Raw genomic sequence first — 27,545 nt, 5'->3', positions numbered from 1 at the left:
CATAAAAGAGGAGAGTCACCGTGTATTTGCGAAACCATTGAAACCTTTCCTATCCGATAATAAATGGAGTTTTTTTTTTGGCATTTCAAAAGCGGAAGAGGAAATTTGAATAGGCGATGATTTTTGTATGAGAGTTTGAATACGCGCGAAACTTTTGTGCGGGTATATTTTTTATTTTTTTTTTGCACTGGGAGAAAGCTTTTGTTTCAGCTTTGGAAATGCCAAAAGCTTCGGCATTGTTTTTGTCGGTCGGGGTTTTTGAAAGACACTTTTTGTGCACAACAACGGCGACTTCCATTGATCTGTGAAAGAAGCGGAAAATATAAAGGGAAAAACGTTTTCCATACACACACCGTCCGGACTATTTTTACTCCGCGTTGTCCTTTTAAACAATACCGACAATTTTTAAATGCTAAAAATCCAAAAGGTACTCACCTATCGATTATGACGGGATCTGAAGGGGTTTCGTTCCTGTTCCCGCAACTTTTCTTATCACAGCATCGACTGAAACAATCGCAAAGAAAAACAATGTTACATTGACCATGAAACTTTCGAAGGGGAATTCTCCAGAGTAAAGATTCTGTATTCGGGCTCTGTTTGAAGGATTTACAAATCGACGGGTCAAACGCACTAAAAATGCATATGCATGCCCAGGCTGTGGTTATTTACGACAGTGGCAGCGTGTATTAGCAGAGGCAGGGTCGCGTCTCAGTATGAGCACTTAGTGTCGGCCTACCCCTACAAATCTTCCCGGGATAGTCAGTCGGCCGCCCCTGCAACAGGGAGGTAGGAGGCGGCCAAAGCCCAGGGGAGTCTGTCCTTTGCCTATTCACTCAATGTCTTTGCCCTTCGCTTCGGATCAAGGCGAGGACTGAAGGGAGAAACTTATTGCTCATACCAGGTGTTCTCAAGTGTCGACGCCGATTTTTTTCCACGTCACATCGACGGGAAAAGCATAGTCTCTATAGGGAAATTTCCCGGGAATTTATGTGTTTTCGCCATTTTATGTACATATAAATGTTGTGAGAATTTTAAAGTGTAACTTTGTCAAAAAATCCTTTTTTTGTAAAAAAAATTGTTCTTTTCATTCAACTTGATCAAAAATGAATTCAACTGTATATAACCACTATATTGACATAAATTGCTTAAAGAAACAAAACAAGACAAAACCATCGAATCAATTATGTTCATATATTATTTTTCACCAAAGAACTTATGTTTCATGTATATTTTTGATATATAATATGTATTAGTGTTTGATGTAAAATCATCAATCACATATTGTGCTTTTGCTTTTTCTTCTACTTTTTATTCGATACTTTAAATATGTGTGTTCTTTACGAGAAAATTTCAGTACAATCCTTATATCAATATCATGTAAATGAAAAAAACATTGACAAATTTGATAAATCGAAAATGGATTTTTTTCCTCTTAAAAAAGTCAAAAATATTTTTTGTGTACTATCTCAGATTTCATATACGTTTACCAGAAGTAGTATTTTTTAAACAGCAATATTTCATTATTTTATTCTGACCTTTTTAATTATTTCAACATAAGTATGTTCTTGATATTTTATACTTATGATCTTTTTTATTTAATGAAATCATGTTAGAATTTTTTCATATCGATATGAACCTATAAAGTATTTTAATTGTTGTTTTTTTTTTGTTCATTTAAGTTATTAAAAGAAAATTTCCTAAATATCTCTCAAAATATACGTGATTCCTCGTCAAATTTGATTAGCAAGTTTATTTCTTTTAACCAGTGAAATTGCTTGGGTGGGTATATACTGGGAAAAAAATAAATTTTACTATTTAAGAAAAAGTAGTCTACTTAGATAGGTACTTTATATATTGATACTTGCGATTCTGGTGTAAATACATATATGTATGTAAATACATATAAATATGTATGTATTTATGTAAATCAGTGCTCAAAAAATTCGTCTAAACTGTCTAAATCTCAGAAATTATTTCAGTGAAATTTCTCAAGGTCAAAGTTTAATCAATTTTTTATTTTTTCAAATGGAACTTAAGCAAAAATTGGCAATCCCTGGAAACTGCGCGCCGACGGCCTCGTAAACGGTGACCATGAAAAGTTTCTCCCGGCGTTGTTTGCCAACACGACCGAATCGTGTGGTGAAACTTATTTCGGATTTTTCCAAGCGGCAGACGCATATCAAAACTTTATTTGTCTAAGTATATACCCGCATATATGTACATACATAATATTCGGAAATTAAATATTCAGAAACGCGCACGTTTCGAATAAGTTATTGCCGCTACAAAACTATACTAGACTGACATTTTACGACCGTCTCAATATCGCTAATACGATCAGCCTTTGCAATTAGTATGAGTGGTTCATATTCATAAAGACCACAGGTCAATTTTCTAATGAATTTATTTTCAAATTGAACGTACTATATAGGTATGGGGGTAGATTTGGGGATTAAATACGAGAAAAATATTACCTGCACATTACTTCGTGTGTGAGCAGGACTCGACACATCTCCGGATTCTTGTCCTGTCCCTCGTACATGATTGGCTGTAAAGATACAACAAAAACACCGTGTTATTCATCGATGATTAATGGTTTTATAAATCGATAGCGACCCGACAAACATGGCGGTCACCCGACTCCGTATACTTTTTTTCTTCAACCCCTCTCACTCCTCTTTTTCCTTGTTCGCTTTGTGGGAACGAACGGTGAGGTTTGTCATCGTTATTTATTACGCTTTAAGGCGATCGAAACTTTCTTTATTCGAAAATAAATATACACAAAGTGATTTGCAGGTCAAATTACATATTTTGAGAATGGAAAAACGATCACTCATTGGAAAACTGCCTTTAAAATGTACGCCAAAAGCAGACCACTATTAAGTCATAAATACAATCAATGTTCACCTAATATTTTTCAAATTCAACTAGCATTAGTTCAATTTTACAAAAATTAACCAATATTTTATTTATTAATTTAAAAAAAATCTTATTTGATTCATTCGGAAGAAATCAAAATCAAACCCAATGTGCCTTATGTGAAATATACTAATTGCAATAAAAAATGTTAATAAGAACATTAAAAAAATGTTGCCTAAAAGAACTGTATGATTCAGTGAAAACATCAAGATGCTGAGACAGCACATTTAGCAGTCGGATGACTTTTGAAAGGGGTGAGTCAACAAGTACATTGATTCTGGTCAGAATTGGCAGAAACAACGTTCTAAGCAAAAATCTCTCAGCCTCTTGGGCACCTAAAATTTGAGGCAAATCAGAACTTCTAAAATGTGACACTCATCCTTTGGGATTTTTATAAAAAGCTTCCTGAATTGAGTGTCTCTACGAGAGGTTAAATAGTCAAGACCCGAAGACACCAAGAATTGACTCGAAAATATATATGAAACTATCAATTTTTAGTTTGTTTGACGAGATTCGACTATTTTTCTTATTCTTTTTACAATATATAAACTATTATCTGAACCTGGCATGCGATGCAATGCCAGAATAAGGCATGTAATTCCCGTTCCCGTTTCTAGTGATTGTTGGAACTCAACAGCGTCTCTTCAACGCCGTGTCGTCATAAACCAACTGGTAACGTGGTTACCAACGAACGCATTTCCTTGATTACACAATGGCGCTTCATACTTTTCCATCGGTAAAATCGTAATTACGAATATTATTACTAAGAGGTTTTTTCCCGATTTTTTTTCACGGTTATCTTCCCGGACATGCATACAACAAATTTTGAAAGTTCCATCGTAATCGGTTGAGTGGTTTAGAAGCCTATACGAGACAGACAGACAAACAGATTAAATTTTATATATATAGATAAAATTTATTATTTACTAGTAAGACATTCGCAGCTTTCCGATAGGGCTATGCTTTCCAAAGACCTTGACATATACGAACAACTTCTAAGCCTCCCGAAATTCTTCACTATAGCATACCACATACATACATAGATTGAGAAATCAAAATTACAAACAAAAATCAATTAATCGATTGGGAAGCGTCTAGCATGATCGGCCTCATTTAAACGGGAGCCTTATTGAATAAGATGAGACCGTAAAAGCTGCGGTAGAGACACACGTAGATACGTACCCCTTAACCGGATGTTGGCTGGGATATACCTGTACGTGTGTCGGGCAGACAGGTGACTCGTAAAACGTAATTACAGTTTACACAGGTCATTAAATGGTTGCGAAATTCGCCGCCAGGGGCCGCTTCGGTGACTCGTAAAGCGCCTCCTACACCCCCGCACTCGGAATTGTAAACACAACTGTTGAGCGGAGACCGCACAGGTTAAGAACCACTGTCTGCTCTCGGAATTTTCGCCAATGATTTTTCATTGAAAATTTCGTGCTATCCATCTCTGTGATATTCCAGTCAGTATACCGTGGAACTAGCTGCGGTGTATGGGGGTAATATGTGACGCAGGTGAAGAGTCAAAGCTCTATTTAAGCTCTTGCAGTTTTAGATTTGAAATTCACCCCTTTGTTTATAATCGATATTTGCATTAAATTGACGCTATTTTACCATAATCATTAAATGACTAAGCAAATGTAACATTTAAGAATACCACGAACATGTTTCATGTTATTTGACTATTAAAATCCACATACATACATATTTGTAATCTTTTAGAATTCTTTTTTATTGTATTAGATTTTGAAGTTTCGTATTAACTTTTCAGATGTTTAAATTATAAAATTTTACTAATAAACTCTTTTTTCCTAAAACACTCGTTTTGTTAGATTTTAATTGTTTAAACACCTATAACTTTTTTTTTTCACACTATACCTTATAAAATTTGCATTATAGGCTCTCAATACCTTTTAATATATTTTACTTCACTAATGGGTTATATAATTTCTTATAATCAAAAGCACTTCCAGACTTTGAAAAAGCTAAGAACCACTGATGTACATATTGTGTCAAATAACTCTTAATAAATTATTTTTTAATGAAAATCTATATAAAAACATGTACAGTGTTCATGCATCAAGGATATTATTACTTTATTATTTAAATAAAATAGCGCTAATGTAGTTAAACTCCATTATAACGAAGACTCTATAATCTATATTGAATAATGGAAGTTTAACGAATAACGAATTGTTAACACATTGAAACTATTCGACAGTCATACAACGTTAAGTTCATTACAACGATATTTGACTATGTTTCCTCCAAATATTTAATTAAAATTATTTTTACATTAAAAATATAATTAAATGTTTTATATTTTTATTCAATCAACTATTAAAACATTAATATCGGAAGAAAATTTTCAAATTTGTATTTCACATAAGCTTAGACACCCTTCCAAAGGAATAATATGACTTTTTCCTCGGGTAAGTGGCCCGTAGGTGGCGAACGATCCTTCCCCTACACAAGCAGAGGATTACTCCTCTTGTTACGCGTAATCCTTGCGATAGATTTTTTCCTGTTTAATTGAATATGTAATGGAATGGCTTTGCTAGGTCTTTGTATCGAGAGATATTCGGGGATTCGCGCCGACTTAGTGGCCGATGAGGGGGCAATATGCTTCCTTTTGTACGCGTACATGTGGCTTATTTAAAAATAACCAACGGCAAAGGGGGGGCGCAAGCCCGGAATAAATGCATAAGAGATACCCACCCCCTCCCCCTCGGTAACGACCCTAATTCGAAGGGTAGCTTGCAGATATGATATATAAAAATTCGACGAATCGAATCACCGAGATGATTTCGCGAGCGATTGCTCGAAATTACGTCGCGCTACCGGAGTAAAAGTTAAAACGCAATTTTCCGCGAGTAGAAGTATCAAACAAATTACCTACGTAAGCTGCAGGCGAAACGGGAGCGAATAACAGACGAAGAAAAATTGCCAAGCAAAGACATAAGCGAGAGAAACTAAGTTAGCTACGGTGATTTACAAGAGAAACACTTTAGAGTGGCTTCCGGCACTCGGAACGCTCTTTGTTGAAAAGTCTCCGCGGAAAAAGCGCTGCATTTATATTTTTATATATGGATACTTGACATAAATTTAAATCTGTTTACCTGACAATGCATGTAAAATGATAGTTTCATACTTAAGTGAGTTTTATACAAACAGTCGTGAATATGAAATGATCCATCATAAAATGACATCAGTTATAAATTTGATACCTTCTTTGATGTAAATTTTTTTGAATTAGAAAAAATATTCACCCTAAGAATCGCATAGGTTAAATTGAACATATGTAACATACATCCTAATAATTCTAAATATTTAATATATGAGCCAATATATTTTAAATTGGCGTACTTCCATTTTTCTTAATTTCAAGAAATATACTGGCCTGTTATACTGAAGTTTATTCTGCCTTTTTTCATAAAATCATAAAATTAAAAATAGTGACAACAATTAGAATTAAAAGTAGTGATAACAACTTGAGAATTAATTCAAACTAAAATACTGTTTTTGGAACGGACAATTGGACATTCAAATATATAAAAACTGACTTGAATTACGGCAAATTTTGCTTAATGTTATAAACGCTTTACATATTTAGTGTTTTATATAAATTTTCATTAAAAAATTTGATATTGTTTTCCTATGTAAAATATTTTATGACATTTCATCAAATCAATATAATTGTAGTAAAAGTTTTCACACAGCTTAAATTTGGGTCAATTTGTTTTGAAATTATACAAAGTTTTTCGAACAACAAAAAAGTGTAGCTTATTCAAAGTCTACAATTAATATTAAAATTGTTATAAAGTATTTCTATAAAAGAAGAACTGTTCTAAAACCATCAAGAGATATAACAGTGTGATATTAAATTTTAATGGTTTGTCGATGTGTTTCTATTTGAGCTTTCTGACTCATGTACGTACATATAATATAAAGCCGTATAAAAAATCTACATATCGTCGATCAGAACATTCTATAGCCATTCCCCTTAATGTTTGCTTATTTTCTTAAGCGCCATATTTTAAATTTATCATGCATTCAGGTCCGCGTGTTTATCTCGCGCAAGAGGGTAAAGCTCCCCGCATCGCAAAGGGATTGTCCATTATCTGACACGTGGCATTCTGATTATGTTTGGACAACGATACCGAAACCGTGCGAATAATAAATCACGACTGGAGAAATCTTTCCCGAACCGATTGTCGTATCGGCGAAAGAAATCCTCCTGGAATGAAGTTAGCGAGATGTATGCGGCTCGGCTAGCGCGCTCTCGAGCGAAAGGGCAACGAAAACACATTGGCTGCTAATTCGATTTGTTAGAGATGGTTGTGGCAGCTAGAGGGTTAACAGCGACGGGGAGAATAAGTCGGCAGGCTCTCTTCTTGTTTTTCAAGTTGTTGTAACTCGAATTTAGCGGCGAACGAAAGGGCGAATTAGGCTGAAGTGGCGACGAAACATAATATTTTCACGCTAGACTCGGTCGCTTTATACGTGACACTTTTTTTCGAATAGATTCATATGGGTTTTCTAAGTGACGTGATGTGAATGTCGGTTTGTGATTTGTAAGACCTGAAAATATATATTATATATTATCCCGACTCTTCGATTAATGCGTGTCGCCAGTGATGACGTATGGATGTGAAACTTAAATGCTACACAAGGTGAGCTGTATGCTCGGCATAACGAAAAAAGACAGGAAGCGGAACACGTGGGTGAGAAGTATGACATGAGTAGTGGACATAGTGGATAGAGTAAAGAGATTTAAATGGCAATGGGTGGGCCACGTGGCTAGAAGAATGAATGAAAGGTAGACAAAAGAAGTGCTAGAATGGTATCCAAGAGAATGCAAAAGGGTTAAAGGAAGACTGCACGGAAGTTGGGTAGTTGAAATTAGGAAAATGTATGGGGTGAGAAACAGAAACGAGTGGAAGGGTGTTGGAGAGGCCCTCATCCAGCAGTGGATGGTGAGCAGCTGTAGATGATGATGATGATATTTTTTGATACGTATGAATAGTGTTGTAAAATTCTCGGGAACAATACGTTGAAGAATGCTATCGAAATATGCGTCACTGTGTATGAATAGATATTACCTAAATTAAGTTGACATTTTTAAGGCAGGTTTATTGATTTTAGTACTAAATAAACTTTCCAAAACCATATCTAACCTGACCAAAAAAACTTTGATAAAGTAGTCGATGAATTGATGAATGTATGTAGGTCGATGAATAAGCTGATAACCACATTTAACCGCTTTGAACCAAATTTTTAAAGCAAATTTCAGCGAATTAAAACTTTAAGTTTGTCGTTATATGTACATATATGTATACATAATTATATTAATATTATACGAAATATTTTAAAATGTAAAGTAAAAATAATTTTTGGAAACTGCAATTGTACACTGAAATACAATCAGACAATTGTTTTGTTTTAGTAAAACTTTTATTTTATAAAAACACTTGGTTTATAAAAAAATTCTGGTCACTTTTCTGTACGTATTTTATTTACATAATTATACATATATTGGATTCAACAACAAAAAAAAGCCTTAATTTCGTATTACGAATCGCTTGATTCGTAACTTCTGGTAATTAGACAGAAAAAATGCGTCACGGGACGTCTACGTGCACTCCAGCTGTGACAGGTGTATCTTTATGTCACGATTCGTACGATATTATTATTTCAACATGTTTCTCTTACGTTTATTCAAATTTGGGAATCACCGTTATCGATAACTGTCAAACCTATGTATGTCAATACATGGATAAAATATCACCAAAAACACTCCAGAGATGAGGTTTTCGAAGAGACGCGACAATACAGATTTAGCTTATGGGAGTATAGGTACATACATACCGTTTTTTTTAACATGTGAAAAACATACCTCTATGTGAGTTTTCGCCTATATGTAGGATCACCAATTTTAGTATGCCTACTAATTCGACGTATCAAAACATAGAACCTTAATGGTTTCAGAAGGGTCTGGAACCCTGGATTGAAGGGTTACAAAAACTCTCGCTGAATCTGTGGATCCACTAAACAAAGCCATACTTTTCAACAAGTTACCAAATTTGGAAGACTATACATATCTTACTAAATATCTAGATGGGTTTTGAAAGGGTGCTTGGGATTGAAGCTCCCATACAAAGCGCCCAAAAGATGTCGTAATTTATAATTACGAATACAATAAGATTGCGTGTATAATTAACATAAACGTAAACACATTCAAAATTCGGTAAGTAATCACGTGGATTAAGTCATGGTGTATGTATGTACGTATATATAAACCTATTATGAATGTACATAGATATACAGAGTAGGCATCGCATCGCGCTCACGTGCGAACTTACACGTGTCCCTTGCACTTCATTTAATGGCAGATAATTTATCGCGAATCATTTCGAAAAGTGCATGTATCGTCGATGTCATCATTAGCTGATTAGTTTGCTGATGATAGCGAGCCGAGTTCGCGGTCGTTATGCTACATCACGCTCGTGTGCATGCCCGCCATTATGTCCGCCATATTGCCGTGTCGTTGTTCTCCAAACACTGTTCACAATCGGTTTTGCAATATTCGCCTTTGTTGCTCAAATAAAAGTAAATTATCGAGTGCATCCAGCTTCACATAATATGATATGCGAAGTGATAAAATTTGTTAAAGTTCGCTATCATTATGGCGAATGGTTTTTATGTAAGGATGTTGTAACATTTTTTAATAGGTATATTTAAATTTAAAAAAAAATACTGTACATAAAACGTATATAATGTACTTTATGTATGTGGATTTTCATTGTTTAAATTTTGTTTATAAAAAAAGGCGTGTGTATGTAATGATTTAACCTTCTTATGCAACGGGTCAATTTCTTCATCAACAATTTATCGTTGCAATGCAGTCTTAACTTTTAGCATAATTGACTTGAAGTTTTAGGGCAAAATAGGCTAAAGTTAACTATGTAAATGATGCAAAAGGATTAACTTTTAAATTGTCGAAATGTGTTTGCATTTTTATGCCATTGGGTAAATTTGTTCATCAATAGTTTATCGATGCAATGCAGTATTGACTTTTAGCATAATTGACTTGAAGTTTTAGGACAAAAAATGCCAAAATTAACAAAATGATGCAAAAGCATGCACTTTTAAACTGTCGAAAGTCATTTGTATTTGATTCATAAATTTCCTTAAAGGGATATGTTGACTTTATTGTACTTATATACATAATTTTGATTTCAAAATTTAAAAAATAATCAATTTAAACTTTGCATAACTTAAGCTACCGATTTTTTATAAATGAACGACAAAAAAAATCGGTTTTTACTTAACGGGTGGAGACTAATCAATCTTTACTGAGTTTTTCCCACTAAATTAGAATATGACAATTATTTTTTTTGGCTTTAAAAAAACTCAAAATCTAGTATTGCTGTGCCAAAAGTGAGTATTGGAATCAATAGTTGGATGTTTTTACTATAGATTGTGATTTTTATGGCTTTTAAATATTTATAATCAATTAACTAGCGAATTTTAAAGTCAAAAATATACTTGTTTTTACACATTTTTTATCCGTAATAATTTCGCTAATTTTTTACTTTACCACGTTTATAAATGTTATCTTAATTAGCTCGGTACTATTATCGCATGTCGATTTTAATATTGTATTTGAATTTATACTTCATTTTTATAACCATGTATGTATAAACTGATTCAACAATAACGATTCTAAAGAATTCAAATTAGCCTTATGCCTCATACACATAAAGCTTTCGATTTAAATCAACATATCTACTGATTAGTTTGATTTTATATTATTATTAAACAAATAGCAAAGCATTTTAAAATTTTAATGCACAATTGCATCGACAATTATTAGCTCATTTCATTTCAACAGTTGAAAGCTTAACAGTTCATAGCGATCATAATAAGCGGCGAGAGTTTACGCACACGTAACGGTAACAGTTTGTTATGAGTTTTAGCGCTCGCTAGGAGTAATTTCACACTAAAACCCCATCCTTTACTCCCATATAATATATCTATGTATATGGCTGAAGCGAATTTATGTTAAACGCAACAAATATTACGGAAACCGTAAGCTCGCAGCTCTGCCGCGCAGAGATTTATGAAGGTTTTATGATACTCCATACTCCCACCCCCTGAATTCACATAATTTCCGCGTGTTTTGATAATGTGTGACGCGATTCAATTACGCCGTCTGCTTTTGCCAAAATATTTATTTAAATTACATCATCGCACAGTGTTCGGTTTGAGGGTTAGCCGATACGATGTATTCGCGCGAGGTCATGAGCAATAGATATTTCATACATTCTCGCGAGGATACATAATGGGGTAGTTTTAACGCGATGGCGGTGGGGTTTGGGAAGGATGGGGTGAGGCGAAGATGGAGATGGGGGTTGGTAGTCCTCTGCGTATATTCATCGTTATTGCTTCCATGAAAGAAGAGTCACAGTGAGCGCAGTAAAAGGAAATTTACGTGTACGGTGTAACCCTTAGCCGTAGTTACGTTTAACAAGAAGCCTCTTCTCCATGACGTACTCTTTTGCGCCGAACCCATATGCGCCTCGAAACACGTACATATACATATATATTTATTTATAATACTCGTGCAAGTTTATATTTCGTATCGGGTTGTAGATTTATGGAGAGCTTAAATGCTTCAATGAATTTTGTATTTAATGCTTAAAATTAAATTAAAAAAAACATGTCACAAGTAACTCTTGCAAATTAAGGTCAGTTTTATATAAAATTTCCGAAACTAAATATGTATTTATACCTAGCAGTCTTCTCGTAATGTTACTTTGGCAAAAACCAAAATGTTTTTTTTTCAATTAGACATTTAAACCAAAGAAAGCCATCATTTAGATTTTACCAAAACTGATAAAGACAAAACTATTGACCATTTTTACGCTTAATTTACATTTTAATCCTTATTTAAATAATCAAGAAAATTAATTAGTTTACTTAAGTTTTTATGATAATTAATTGGTAATAGATATAAAATTTAAACAATGACATCTAATATATTGAATATTTTTAACAATGTATTTTCCTAATCGGGAAATTAATATAAAATTATTTATTTGGATTTTATTTATGATTATGATTTTATTACTACATAGAACACTTGGAAGAGTTGGCATAGCCGATGGACCCAATGGGGTTAATAACAAAAATAAATAATATAAAGTCAAGAATCATAATAAATAAAAAATAGACGAAATAAAATAAAATACATTAAGAAAAATAAAAAAAAAAGAAATACAAAAACCCATTCTTTGCTTCAAAATTACTTATCCATTTGGTAAACCGTTTATTTCAAAATAAGGATTCTCAGATTTTTTTATAAGAAATGTTTCTGGAGTGTTGGAGTGTTTTAGATAAACGCTAGGAGATTAATAACAGATATTTGGCTAATAATACGAATACGAATAATAATAAAAAAATAGCATATTTAATCTCAAAGCAAAGTTTTTGAAATGATATTTGAGAAATTACATATGTACATATGTATATCTACGAATGTGGTTCTAAAGTTGATATAAAATCATTGTATATACAACATACACATTATTTTATTCACATTACTTTGTATTAAAACATTTATTAAAGTGATTTTTAAATATATGAGTGAAAATCACAATTTAATTAAATAAATTGTTCCATTCAGTGCGGTACGCCAATGGCTAAGACGAGTGAACAGGCCATAAGCGTCTCGTGAACCGCGACTCTGCTATACCCAATTAACAGGGATTTATGGCTACCAAATAATTAACTCAAAGCCTTTCTCGTTCTTATTCGTCCGCTTAAGTTTCCTCGACGGTTACACGACTAGGTCTTTACGGGGGGTGACCTTTAAAAAAAATAATAAAAAAAGGAAGAGACAAATTCAACCCGCGACATGCGAAATATCAACGATAATACACGGCCATAATATACGGACATGCGAGTAATTTGGGAAAAGTCTAATTTATATATGATTATGTTATGGCATTATGTTTATATAGGTATAGGAAACTAATCAAATATGCTGGGAGGCACGGGGCTGTTTTTGCACCCCTCACTTGTTATCTTTTTACATGTTGTATGCAGGAAATAACAACACAATCAGTGGCTTCGCGATTGGCGGTTGGTGGTCGCGTGTCACGCACGTGACCGACACGTGGACATTTGTCATTCGCGCGAATGCTTCGATCATATTCTCATGGTGACCATGAGCTCCGATCTTCATCATTTTTGGATTTAAATTAAGTAAAAAAAATATTTTTTAATATTTGTGAAAAAGTTGATATTTTTGTAATTTTCTTTGATTAATTTCGTTTTTGTTTTACTCTAACGGTACGTCAATGAATTAAATACATATGTAAGCCATTTCCACAGCATGAAAGCAAGTCAATATGTCGCATTAAAATAATCATACAACTGATATTTTCTCTTACATACTAATAATATTTATATATTGTTTCAAAGAGTACGAATGGTTCTTTCTAAAAATATAAATAAATTGCCTTAAATACGAGCAGTAAGTTTGCAGTATTGACCTAAATAGCTCTAAAATTTTGCAAGACGTATCGTACTATGGGATATCGTACTATGTCTATATAAATTCGATACCGTATAAAATATATAAAATTTTGGTCACCCCGACATCATTACGGCTCAATGCCCCGCAATATGACCGGTCTCATTTTTCGCAACAGCAACAAGGGGCGTTGTCAAAATCGTCAAAGATTCGTTTGCAATGAGCTTAACTTTCCCGTGCATACATACATACGAACGCCCTCAATTGCCAAACAAAACGTATCGGAAGAAATTGTTTGCCCACGAAAATCTCCCCCAATTTTTTCTCGTATAAAATAGATGCAACTACAATTGCACCCCCCCCCCCCTTTTCCTCTGTTTTCTAATCGAGGGGTGTCCTAATTAAAAAATTAAATATTAATCGCACTCGTCTAAAACACAAATTGTCTCTTATCTCGGATTTAAGGGGGCGCGCGCGCTATGGCGTCTCGCATTTTATCGTCTCGTTCAAATTTCGCATACGAATTTAAATTAAAGCGGTTTTATCTATCCGTGAGAGTACACTGAAATGTATATAAATAACATTGAAGTGTTATTTGTAATTAAAACTTGCCTGCTTTGTCACGGAGTCGATCAACCTGACGAAGATGTCTTGCTCCTGTCGCACACCTGCAATCAAACGAAAATAGATCATTTTTAATATGCATACATATAAATTTCAAGACATTGGAGATGTTGAGTGTTTTGTGTGTGATGTTTTGGCATTGTTTGCCGAGTAAGACGAGTACAAACTCTACTTTTGTTGTTCTCATCCCCAGACGCGTATGAGGTACCGGTTGGTGGCTCGTGCCCATTTATCTCATTTACCACAGTTCGCTCTCTCGCCATCCGCGAGATGGTTCAGCAATTTGTTAACAGGTTAAAATTACACGACGTCGCATTTATTTTGGTCGGGTGTATTGTGTTGGTTATGCCACAGGTTGTGCAAAATGCGAGATTGCACTCTGCAACTCATTATTAAATTAAATCAAAATTATTAATTGATAGCATTAAAATCAGCAATATTATTGATACCATTCCTATTTGTAATGTATATATGTACATATTGTATGAATGTATTTGATTCGCCAACATATCAGTAATAGAATTAGCTTTAAAAAATACACTTATAAAGTGTATAAAAAAAGTCAATTTAAATAATAGCATGTATACTAAATAACAGTATTGAATCAATTTCAAATGATGCAAATTTTTCATTTGCAAACTTAGTAAGTAAACAATAAGTTGACCTTTCTCAAATCTGTTTTCCAACAATCACGAGAAACTTTCAAGCCCCCCGGCACGCTTTAGGATTCGAATATAATATGAATTTTACATTCAACAAATTTCGATAAGCGATTGATTGAGCGACATACATACTATTTGATATGAAGTTGTGCCGAGAGGCATAAATGCTAAATTACATAATGGCACAAAAGTGTATTTACATAGTCGATAAGAAGAGCGCAAAAAACTCCCAAAGGGCTCGTCTCAAGGAATACACAGTGCCGGTACTACTATTTACCTACCCCTGCAGCATAAAACCCATTCCTAAAACTGGTGGGCTAAACCTCTATTCGTAGTCCGAAATATACTTCAAAAATAAATGATTCAAAAAACAATTTTTATAATAATGTAATACCTACATATGTATGTAAATAGACCGAGTCAGATCGAAATTGAACTATCCATTTTCTTATTAATCAATTAATTAATCATTCAATATGTTTCACTGTCGAATCGTCATCCATTGGGTGACTTCTTATTGAGCGGAAATTTTACAGTAGTTGTTAAAATTTTAAAACAGTTGGTACAAGCTGCTTTTTATAGTTATTATATAGACGTGAAGTGTGCTTAAAGCGTTTATATGAAGTGTACCTGTAACGTTCCTCGGTGCACGTGATGTAGAATAACACTGCATGTCGTTGGGCAATGAAAATATACCTTATATAAGTAGAGGTAAGTATGCGAGACATACAGGGGGTGAATAAAAATATGCTAATTCTATGCATCGTTATAATTTTGAATTCGTTTTGAATGTTAATCCACAATGGAAAGCTCATCATCAAACATAGACGGAATATTTCATCGATCGATTTTTATGCGATTAAAAATAATGATATTTTAAAACATGATAAATACAATTTTAAAAAGGCCATAATGAGATACGATTTTAATTATTTAAAATGCAAACTGTGTAGACTTTGAATTTTTGACGTAATTTCAAACACTCTGTATCTTTTATGTGCACATTACACGCTGCTTTCAAGACAAGCAAAATGCTTTTAAGTTGACTCGAATTGAGTCAAAAGATAAACACAAAAGCTTCACAACTCGAAAATTACATTTTATGAATTAAAATAATAGCACATATTAAAATAAAACGATATGAAAATATGCACACAGATTTATTAACTCGTATTCAAGTGTATATATAATATCAAGCCCATTGCTTACAAAAAAAATTCCCTCTAGTTTAAGTTGTTAGAAATTGTTTATATATATAATTGATTTAAAATTGACAAGCATGATTGTTATATGTACCTAAGTAAGGTAGTGGAAAACTGCGGCGTAGTCACACTCAACCTGCTACGATGTTACACCGCGTAGTATCTACAGGATTAGGAGGGGTGGTGTGTATTTTATTTTTATACATCAAATTTAAACGTTATTTCCTTAAAGCGCCGTGTAAAAGTTTGACTCACACGTTTATGGCGCTGAAGAAAGTGGATAATACAATTTGGCGTGAGTTATACAGTGAAACATGGCGACTACGCGACACGATGCTTTGATCTTCGTTAAAAATTCATATACACACATGCATACATATATCCTCTGTGACGCAAAGAATACGCTTTTAAAACAGTGAACTAAGTCTCTGTAATTTTTAATTAAAATTGTATTTCTTCATAATACACATGTACCTACATATACCTATACAATTGATGCTAACAAATAATAGCAAATTTATGACAAATATTAATTTCATATATTTTTTCTATAAATATACTTTATTGGTATAATATAAAAATTCTGAAAAATATTCTAAGTGTTTTGGGTATTTGACAATAATCCATTTTTTCTCGTTTGGTACTGACGATAAAATGACGATTTTTTGAAAATTTCGCTTACCCCATACAAACAACCATCCGCAAAACTGATGCGCTTTGTATGAAGACTTTCGAGTACAACGGTGACTATGAATTTCCATTTATCAGTCAAAAATTATTATAATCGAATCAAATAAACATCAATAGGGAATACTACACGTTAATTAAGTTTTTTTAAAGTAAAAAAGTCGAAACTACTCCCGAAAAATGATGTATGAAAAAAAAGCCTACTTTTTCAAAATTATTGTCGAGATAAATCGATTGGTTCGAGGCACAAGAAAATGTTTAAAATCAATGAAATTTTTTATTTAACGACAAATGTATTCCACTAGGTGCATACATGAAATCTAAAGTTCACGTTTTTCGCTTTTTTATTTATTTTTAAAAGTGTGTGCTATTTTAGAACATAATGATAATGATAAATGAGTAGAGGTAGAATATTTTAGTTCAAAAATGAAATGGATCAAAAGTTATATCATGTATAACTATATTTGTGATTCAATCTAAATAATTACCTAATAATGTTATTAGGTTTGTGAACAAATGTATCCTCGTACATTCAATATGAACGTAACGACCTTCAGATTGTACTTGTATTTTATTTATTTAACACTCTTTATATAATGTAAATAAATGTAAGAATCAATCAACAATTGTCCTACTTTAACAAAAATCACTCTTGTGCATACATATGTAGGTGCATGTGTATGTACATATATAAAACGTGTCCCAGAATCCAGTAATCACGTCAACTTCGAAGTATTCAATTGGCGCATTGAAGTCGCCGCCATTTAATTGGCACTATCGATTTTCGCGATCGATCTCGCCTTTTTCATCCTCGATCGATCGGATCTACAGATAACCATCTCGTTATAGTTATAACGATCGTCCCGTTAAACGGCCACCACACTCCTGAGGTTAATCCGTAGCGGTCTGGACCTGGACCGTTTATGGTCACACCGGACGTTGGCTTAATTTATTTATAATCGTAAGTTCGCAGCCGTAGCCCACACTGGGGTTTAAGGGCTTGCCCTACACATCCTACGGCATATAAGCCCGCAGGCTTTGATTTATTCCTCGGTCAACCGATACGACGCACGTGCAACATATCGAATCGAAAAAAATGTAAATAAATTACATTTTATTTATATATCCACTTAATAAGTAAAGCGACGTGATTTAAATGAATACATAATGGGATATACCAAACAAATATGCTTAAGTGAAAATCCTCCTAGCATTTGACAGTTTGATTTATGACTATATGTGATCACCATGGCTTCATTTACAGACAGTCTAAATCATCGTCAATACGTTTATTACAATTTATTAATAATTTTATGACATTTTTAAAGTTAAGAAAAATGGATATAAATCAGCACTAATTTTAAAAATACGGCCTCACATCTCATACAAGACATCAAACAATTCTTTTATCTCGCTTAAAGTTCAATGATATTTCAAATAACAGTGAAGTTAATTAGTCAAGATCATGGGATGTAACGTCTTTAGACTGTTTTATACCCATACATAATGAATAAACATAAATACTATGAGACAATAACACATTTATAGATGATTTTTAAGCTGCGAATAATCGAAGATGTGGTGATATTCATATGAACTATATTGTTTTCCACATAAGCCAGCAGCATAGCTCGGACGTTAAGCTTCTGCTTACCGTCAAGAAGGTGCCGGGTTCTATTCCTGAATGAAAATGAATTTTTCAGAGTATGCTGTTGGTCAGACCTGGATTTGTGACTCCAGGTTGATCGTTTCCTATCAGAGTTTGCCAATTTTCTCTGATTTCATTGTTGAAACGGTTCCCGGAAAAAAATTGGCTAAAAATCCTTCCTACCTACTATGTCACCACTATTTGAAATTTGATGGATGTACAATAAAAATTTATGTACAATTCATAGATGTCTCGTTAATTTGCGAGTTTTTTCAGTGTCTCGCAATTCAACGACTTATAATAAAAAATGCTGCATTTGTATTTGTAATTGGCCAGGAAGGCGCATTGGGATTTTCCTGTAAGGCCTTCCTGGTATATATGTAAAAATAAAATATAAAATATAACATTGTCATAAATCACACTTTAAGAAATATTTCAGATGTTATGAGTTTCATTTAAAAAAATCTTGCAGAACAACTGTTAAATCGTTTGTTATAAGTTTTGCTACATCAATGATAAAATCATGAAAAATTAAAACCACTTGACAGAATATAATCTGCATTGATGTGAGCTGCGACTTCTTTTTTGAGGGTTGTATGCACATTTACCGAACTGTGTTTATTCTGGACGGGTTAATGTACATTTACAATAACATATGTATACACAGACAGGCCAGAATGTATGGGATTAGTAGGCATTGTGAAAACTAAATTGCTCGCAAGTAATGCCCGATGATGCGGTTACACACGGCCTGTGGGGTCCCCGGGGAACTCCCGAACCAAAGCTGCGGACCTTAAATGTTGACCGCACATTTAATGTTTCGTCGGAGAAAGCCCCGAAGTTTGTTCTACAGTCTGTAGTGGGTACAGAGGCGAAATCTCTCGGTGAAAATCCCGAATTTCGCGTCGGGATGCGCATTCCTGCACGCCTCTCGATTGTATTATAAGTATGTAGTGAAATAGAATGTGGTTCGTCGTTATGTGTAGAATGTCGGGACATACTTGGGATGGTGTCTCGCAGGTGTGTTTGCTTCTGTTGGATGGCAAAAAGTGGTCGTCAAATGCAAGTTTAATTGTTTCCTTAAACACTTGGCGGGTTGCGTCATATAAGGACACGCGACTTCTTGCTCTGAGAATGGATTCAAGAGTAAAAATCGTTCTTGGGTGGCTTGAGATACGTACATGTAGTTTGATGTGAAAAAATGTCTAGGTGTTACTCTAGGAACGGGGTGATTGAATAGTATTCAATTGATTCAATGAAATCAAACAACAATGTTAAGGTTAAGATTGGAGATAAGACGTTGAAAATTTGAATGATCATTTTTGATAAATATGTACATATGTATATGTACCTACATACATACATATATCGGTTAAATTTAAGTATAAATTTCAATTATACGTGTATGAAGTTCAAATGCTTTAGATGCTTATAACAGTAGGAAGTTACTATGTTGATTGACCGGCATTTTTCTTTGAAAAAATATTCAGGCTACAATCCCTTACAAAAACCGTAATAATGCTGCAGAATTCAAGGCTTTTTTATAGTCTAATTCCTACATATTAACGTATCTATGTATGTAAGTGCGTTTATAAAATCATAAAAATAAATCACAATAAGTAAAGTATCATTAAATTGACTAGCTTTTCTGTGACAGGCAGTGGGAACGTTATAACTTTTGCACAGGTACATACATATGTACATTTACGGATAAAAACTGGATCGACGGACTATGCCAAGAGGCAACAGGTGTATCCCAGATGAGTCACTGGCATTTCTCAAGCTTCCACCTGATCCAGCAGGTTATCTATTCCTGTTAAGCAGCGACCAGGTGCATACTTCTACTACATCCAACCGCGACACTTCAATCAAAGCTAATAGTGCAACGACAACCTGTCATCGAGAATCAATGATCTTTATATGTAATAGTATAAAAAAAGAGGATTTAGTGAGTAAAATATATATGGAATACGCACCGTTCGCGTACAAGAGCTGCAGCCTGTACTGTATTCCGTTATTTGTCTTTTGTCCTTCGGTTTCCTGCAAAAAAATATTAAATTAATGCTTTCATATTATGTTATGCTATACAATCTGATTTTATTTTTATTATACGCATATTTTTTCTAGGGCTAAATAAATAACTTACGACATTTTGTCACATGCACGCTATACCCTTGTGACATACGAAAGACTTGCCCGTACAGTCGTTAGTTAACCATGGTTAAATAACATGACAGCATAATTAATAAGTACGCAAATGGATCCTTCAAACGTATACATTTTGATGTCTTTATTTGTGTGTGTGTGTGTTATATTTACCTGATCTTTTTCGATGAATCCTATGAAGGCTGTTCTTTCGATTTCGATGGGTTGTCCAGCTCTGTCGTACAAAGCGACGACGAAGTGGAAAAAGTTACTTTTTCGCAAATTACTAGGTGGTTGTTTTTCAAAGTGTGCTCTGCCGACGCCGATACTGCAATTTAATTAAAGGTAATATTATTAAATAGTAAATACATTAAAAGAAAATTAATTATGGAAGTAGAGTATTTTATGAATTTAGCACATGACGTGATGGCGCGTAATGAATATTTTAACGGGGTCGTGTTTACTCTGTTACCCTTCACACCTCGTCATGGCTTTATCATTTTTTGGAATATTAAAATTCCTCGACAATTTTTCGAAAGAATTGCTCATGCTGTTTGAAACACAATGAGCATACTTATGTGTGATAATGTGCATTCTCACGCTTTTGAATGGGATGGGAGGATTCCCGAAAAACTCATGCAAAAATTTACAACTTGTCAACAGACATTCGACGGAACAAAGTGAGTGATGATCGTCGTTGAACTAACCGCATGTTTATTGTTTATTTTTTTTTTTGCAATATTGTTTGACAAACGACTCCTGACAAACGGAAACAGTTCGGGTATGGGAATTATGTCATCCTTAAAGCTTAAATCCTTTATAATGAAAATGCGTGCCTTCGAGTGACATATGAGTGACGTTTATTTATTGCTCGCAAAGACTCCTCATTGTCATATGGGTTATAAAATTTATTGATTTAAATATTAGTAGATTAAATATGAGTAGATTCTTCGATTGGAACTTACCTTTCAATAATTTTAATTTGAAATATTTAATAGATTAAATCTTTATACTAAGAAATGATATAAAAAGTGTGTGACTAGGTGACTACCTACTATTTGCATAGCAATTCATCTTAAATCAGCGGGGGGTATTTGCTCAAAAGGTAACTGTCAACGAAATTAACCGCACTAATCCTGTTAACTCTACCATAGAAATAATACAAAGATATTTATGAAAGGCATGTTATTTGTATGTTTTACAATAGATTTGTCACTCAAATTTCAAAGTTATTCATATACCTACGTATGTACCTACGCAAAAATATTTAAATTTAATTTTATCCTGATACTCATAGCTAAGGATCAAAACTTAACGTACAGCCAGACAGACTGAATAGACATAATCAAACGTTTATTACATATCAAAGTTATCGATGTTTCTTCTACCTCAATTTATCTGCTAAATTTCGGCTTAAGAATGTTTGAAAAATGACTTATATTTTTATTAACAATTATGCTCATCTTTATTAACTATTCAATTTTCCAAATTATATTTTATTATTATGTATTATATGTTTTATAATGTTTTATAATGAAGAAAAAATACCCAAGTATGCATGTACATACATATGAATGAATACTTTCAGATATCGTCTGAATATCGATCGATATCGGTAGATACATATTTTGAAATGCAATTGCAAATTCAATAGATTGATTCACTGATCACTATTTCTGCTCCCGAGATTTAATAGTTTAACATTTGACATTCCTAGTAATTTAAGCAAACTGAACCTTCCCTACTAATCTGTTATAGTAATAAATTGCCAGTATTAAAATGTATCCAATGAACCCAATTGAAAGCGGCTCCAAAAACTTAGGGCAAAGAAGGCGAAAAAACTGAAAATTTCCAGAAAATCATTTAAAACTAAATCTATACAATATATGTAATACGATTATACACAACCGCGACGGTTGACTGTATCCGATCCGCCAATTTATAATATCTGCGGCCGGAACGTCGATAGATAATTGTCATATGGTAAATTGGGCAATTCAGCGCGCGCAAGTTGACTAGATAGATATACAGAATAATATATGTATATATATATATATATATATATATATATATATATATATATAGTATGTAGGTATGAATACATACATATTTATGTACCTATATGTTGGCCAGTGGTCGGCAATTCGAACAAATGCCGACACAACACGGTCCGAACCGGGGGCATAAATTATGCATCGACGATATTATTATTGTCGGTTGTATCTGCAATAGTTTGCGCTCGACTAATTCGTCCGAGTGTAGTGTAGGGTGTGTATGGGAGGTCGTAGGGTAGAATCCCGCAGGCCAAATTGCGAATTGGGGTGGAGGAGGTCAGGTGACCTCTCTCTACACCGCAGACAACAGAACTGCTTTTGTGAAATTAATTTAATGCCATTGTTAAACACGCTATAATGAAATGGGTGCTTCGTGAAACTTTCACGATATATGGATTTCGAGAACGTTTAATGTGATTAATTTGCTCTCGTTTTTAACGTATAATACCCAATTATACTTGTCAGCATCTTACACAAAGAACCGCGCAGAAAGAGATTTCATTATCGACGTTAGAATATACGGACGTCGTAATAGGGAGTAATTTATTTTCAGCAAAATTGTTATGATATTATACATATATAAGCAATTGTAGCTACAGGTGTGCAGAATGAGAAGTGAAATTTTACATGTAGAAAATGAGTAATTATGTACATAGGTTGTTCAATCGAATGTTCAGACGTGAGAACAGCTTTTGAATATAATGTGGACATTAATTTTATATTTTACACACTTGTGGAAATGCAATCAAATTGAATAGCCATTTCATAACTTTAAATACGTTATACAAGACAAGTGAAGTGTTAAATAAAGAATATAAAAATGATTCAAATTTAATTTCAAGTTAATGAAATAAGAACAATGTGATGCCAAATCACAGTTTCATTGTCATATACATAGCTGCTTTCAATAATTGATGATCGGGTGTGTATCGACATGAAAGCATATGTAGATAAAGTAAAAATATATATAAGCTATATTTAAACCTATAAGATATATAATACTAATTTTTAGTAAATTCAATATCTTTTTGCAAGAAACCCTTATCCAAAAAATCTCTGTATATTTTAGTATTGTCTAACTTTTACTAACCTCTTCTTAGTTCGGAATCGATTTTGTGGTGTGACGAAGTTTTGGTTCTTATCCGATCGTTTTCAAACTTTGCCATTTTGCTCGGTTTGGTCATCTATATAAGTGGAAATGATGTCCACCATTACGATGGTGAAAAATAATCGTAATAGACACGTTTGAAAATACTGCATCTTCATTCGCGGTGACGTCTATCGTCCACACTGTCGTATTTGTCCACACTGTTCTGATCGTTTGTTCCCTTTTTGCCCCCCTCTCGCTATGGCAGATTGAGCACTTTGCCAAACTCATGATCAAAGTTTACGGAGAGAATTGGTGATTTCTCAATTAGTTTTTTTTATATATTGTCATAATTATAGATATTAACACATAAACGGTTATAAAGATAACTGATATTTGACAATAATCAATCGGATAACTTAGAATTTTGAATCGAGTTTATTTTACAATGATATACTATAGTGAATCAAAAGCTTCAATTACATTAATATAATTATCGTTATTTAAAGTGACAAAGTTTACATGCAAAACAATATGTACGTAGTTTTGAAATCGCTCGATCTCAATTTGGTCGACTGTACTTGGATCAGACAACAACGAAATGATTGTCGAAGCGAATTTATTAGGCTCGCTCTCCTGATTATTCTGTGTTATTTCGATTTCGATTATTGTGGGGCGGGCAAGCGTTCGACGACCGGTCGTGCGCCACCTCTGACCGCGTCAATTACACGACACGGCACAACTACACTGTGTACCACAAACAAATACACGAAATTTTTGTTATTAAAAATAACCCAATCTACTGATGAATCCTCAAATATGTAGTCAAGAACATATTCATCTAATCGATGAAATTAAACTTTTCCGACTTCCCTGTTGAACAAGAACAAGATCATTAAAAATCATATTTGGTAGATTAAATAATGCTATTCTTTCTTGCTATCGTACACTTTCTATCACAAATCTGTCGACCATATTACATTACATATATATGTTTATAATTTGCAACGATAATATTACAACTCAAATTTTGATAAAAAAGAAAACTTTTGTCTGTTATATCTATACAACAGATTTTTTGTCAGAGGATACTACTATCCACTGAACATTCAGTGTATTCTTGAGTCTTAATTCTATCAAATTATATTAAAATATCATTGCAAAATAACTACGAAATAAATGTGTAACATTTTAATATCCTTAAACACAAATTTAAATTTTAAAGACTGTTGTCACACTCAAATGTTATCCCCGTTGAAAAACTGTTTAAATCAAATCTCTTTGCTAATGGATTGACTGTAGATCTTGTAATGATTGTGATCGGGACATTTATGTTTCATAAAAGCTATATAAAAATCATTTGGGTTTGGTGCATCCGCTCTAAAATCGCCAAACAAACGAACGACAGATTAACAGAACGGCAAATTTAAACGTTATTCTCGTTCCGAATCTTGCCTTATTAAACTCGCCAGAAAGATCCAACTCAATTTTAATAATTACCATTTTAATAATTGCATCTGTGCACATCGAAAGGTTACCCGTCATCTGATGTGCAATCTATCATTCGAGAAGACGAGAATTGCATTTAAAGCAGCCGTCCGTTAATCTGTCGTTCAATTAGCCAGCAGCATAGCTCGGACGTTAAGCTTCTGCTTACCGTCAAGAAGATGCCGGGTTCAATCCCTGAATGAAAATGAATTTTTCAGAGTATGCTGTTGGTCAGACCTGAGTTTGTGACTCCAGGTTGATCGTTTCCTATCAGAGTTTGCCAAATTTCTCTGATTTCATTGTTGAAACGGTTCCCGGAAAAAAAATTGGCTAAAAATCCTTCCTACCTACTATGTCACCACTATTTGAAATTTGATTGATGTACAATCAAAATTTATGTACAATTCATAGATGTCTCGTTAATTTGCGAGTTTTTTCAGTGTCTCGCAATTCAACGACTTATAATTAAAATGCTGCATTTGTATTTGTAATTGGCCAGGAAGGCGCATTGGGATTTACCTGTAAGGCCTTCCTGGTATATATGTAAAATAAAAATAAAATAAAAATAAAATTTGTCTGGCAATTTTAGAGCGGATGCACCGCATCCAATTCATTTATAAGACACACCCATTTATGTATACTAATCTGAAAAGACTACAGTCCTAAAATAGCATTTCGTTATTAATAGCTATTACTCACAAAGTGACCAGGAGATTATATGACAGAATCACTAACAACCATAATTGCTAAGAGTCCCTGTGATTTCAGAAAGTTGTCTATGCCCTTCAACTATAAACACAAATTACCTAAACATATTTTAATTTAGATGGTCGATCTTAATATATACGCATGTACAAAATTTACTATGGACATTTATAAATATTGTAAATATTATAAGTTGAGCTTTTTTTCTATTACACTGTATACACTAGCATTAAAATAAGTGTAAAAAATCAAAATAAAAGTTATATATTTGTACAAAGGTGATCTTGAAGTCGTACCTACGGAAGGTGGAGATGATAAATGAATGGGAAAAAAATCAGATTACCTAAACACAATCTGCTTTAGGTCATCGACTTTAGAGAGTCTTTAATTAATATTATGTATTAGATGTATTATAAGCATTTATAAGAATTGTAAATAGGTTTTTGAGCTTTTTTTCCTATTACATATGTTGTACATTAACATTAGAATAATATAATACTATGATTTCTAACCAAATTAAATTAAAATTGTAAAATAGAAAGTGATCAGTAGATCAGTAGCTATTAAAATAGATATTAGATGTTTTGTGAACATAATTTCAGCATTTAAAAATCAAAAATAAATGAATAAAGAACATTTGAGAGAAGCCCTCGGCAATTAATGACTCACGAATGATTTTACAGATTCAAATGATTATTTTTCATTAAATACCCATTCCTGTATACATATATACATAGTACTTAGTGTAATCTTACACATATATGGAGGACTACGGGAGGCTTATCGTAGCTGGTGCTTATTTGTATTATGTACCTACATAGATACTTGGTATATTGTACCTATGTATGTAGATAAACATAAGCCCACGCAGCGAACGAGAAAACGTCCATAATTGAGTATATTAGACGGTTGAGTCCTCGGGTGCAAATGAGGGCTGTCTGCGCCTCATCAGACAGGATGACATTGATAAAGTGCTCTAGGGCTCAAATCGTGTGTGGCGGGGTGTTTGATTTCGTGACAGACGCGAGTCTACGCCCCTGAAAACGCGACAACTAGGCCGCTATTAATTATTCCATAACCGTAATTACAATATCCAACTTTGACCGGTCGGTCGGTTATAAGTTAAAATTTATTACGGTTATTGTTTTTTTTTTTTTGTATTATTATTATAAGAGTTTTTCGGGGCGTGGATATGTGTCTGCATACGACGTGTGTGGCCGAATTAACTTATCACTTCATTTTTTTTAGTCATCCTGTCATTCGTCAGTGCTTATTAAAATTTACATGTTTGGTCGTATGATTGGGCGCAATCGTTAAACGGATCGTTTACATTTATGTCTATATTACGAAAGTGTGTTAATGGCGACAGTGTTGCTTTTTATGCGTCTAATTATTATTGACTTGAATAGGATCGAATTTATTACATTACTATTTTTAACGTGTAATTATAACATAATCTATTTATTTATGTATTTAAATTGGCACACATACAGAATAATATATAAACAAGAAAGCAGTATTTAATAATCATATGATGTATGATTTATATTAAAATTAGAGATTATGAGAAGGCTATTTAAGTAAGTGGTTGAAGTGAATGTTTCGCCATAGTATTATATAATAATAATACATTTATCAATAACTTTTATTTTTATTTTTTTATGTAACAAGGTCTCTAATAAATAATTATTACATAATATGGAACACTGTGCTCAGCACAACGAAAAGAGATAGGAAACGGAATACTCGGGTGTATGAAAAAAGTAGTTGATATATCATAT

The 27,545-nt window shown here is 33.4% G+C and overlaps 1 protein-coding gene across 4 annotated transcripts in view; it reads right to left on the bottom strand.

Annotated features, from left to right (window-relative positions):
* The window catches only part of kn (EBF transcription factor knot), a 101,095-nt gene that overhangs the window by 66,348 nt on the left and 7,202 nt on the right, over nucleotides 1–27,545 (bottom strand). For all 4 annotated transcript variants that reach the window (XM_077439771.1, XM_077439773.1, XM_077439774.1 and 1 more), the window contains exons 3-7: nucleotides 20,605–20,758; nucleotides 20,262–20,325; nucleotides 14,075–14,130; nucleotides 2,475–2,548; nucleotides 436–504 (exon numbers count right to left, since the gene is read on the bottom strand). In XM_077439771.1, coding sequence (XP_077295897.1) covers nucleotides 436–504; nucleotides 2,475–2,548; nucleotides 14,075–14,130; nucleotides 20,262–20,325; nucleotides 20,605–20,758 — 417 coding nt within the window. The remainder of the gene's footprint in view (nucleotides 1–435; nucleotides 505–2,474; nucleotides 2,549–14,074; nucleotides 14,131–20,261; nucleotides 20,326–20,604; nucleotides 20,759–27,545) is intronic.

The sequence above is a fragment of the Arctopsyche grandis genome, chromosome 10 (genome assembly GCF_051622035.1).
Source record: "Arctopsyche grandis isolate Sample6627 chromosome 10, ASM5162203v2, whole genome shotgun sequence".
Classification (NCBI taxonomy): domain Eukaryota; kingdom Metazoa; phylum Arthropoda; class Insecta; order Trichoptera; family Hydropsychidae; genus Arctopsyche; species Arctopsyche grandis.
Note: the sequence above shows the minus strand (reverse complement) of the source record. Positions and strands in the feature narration are given on the sequence as shown.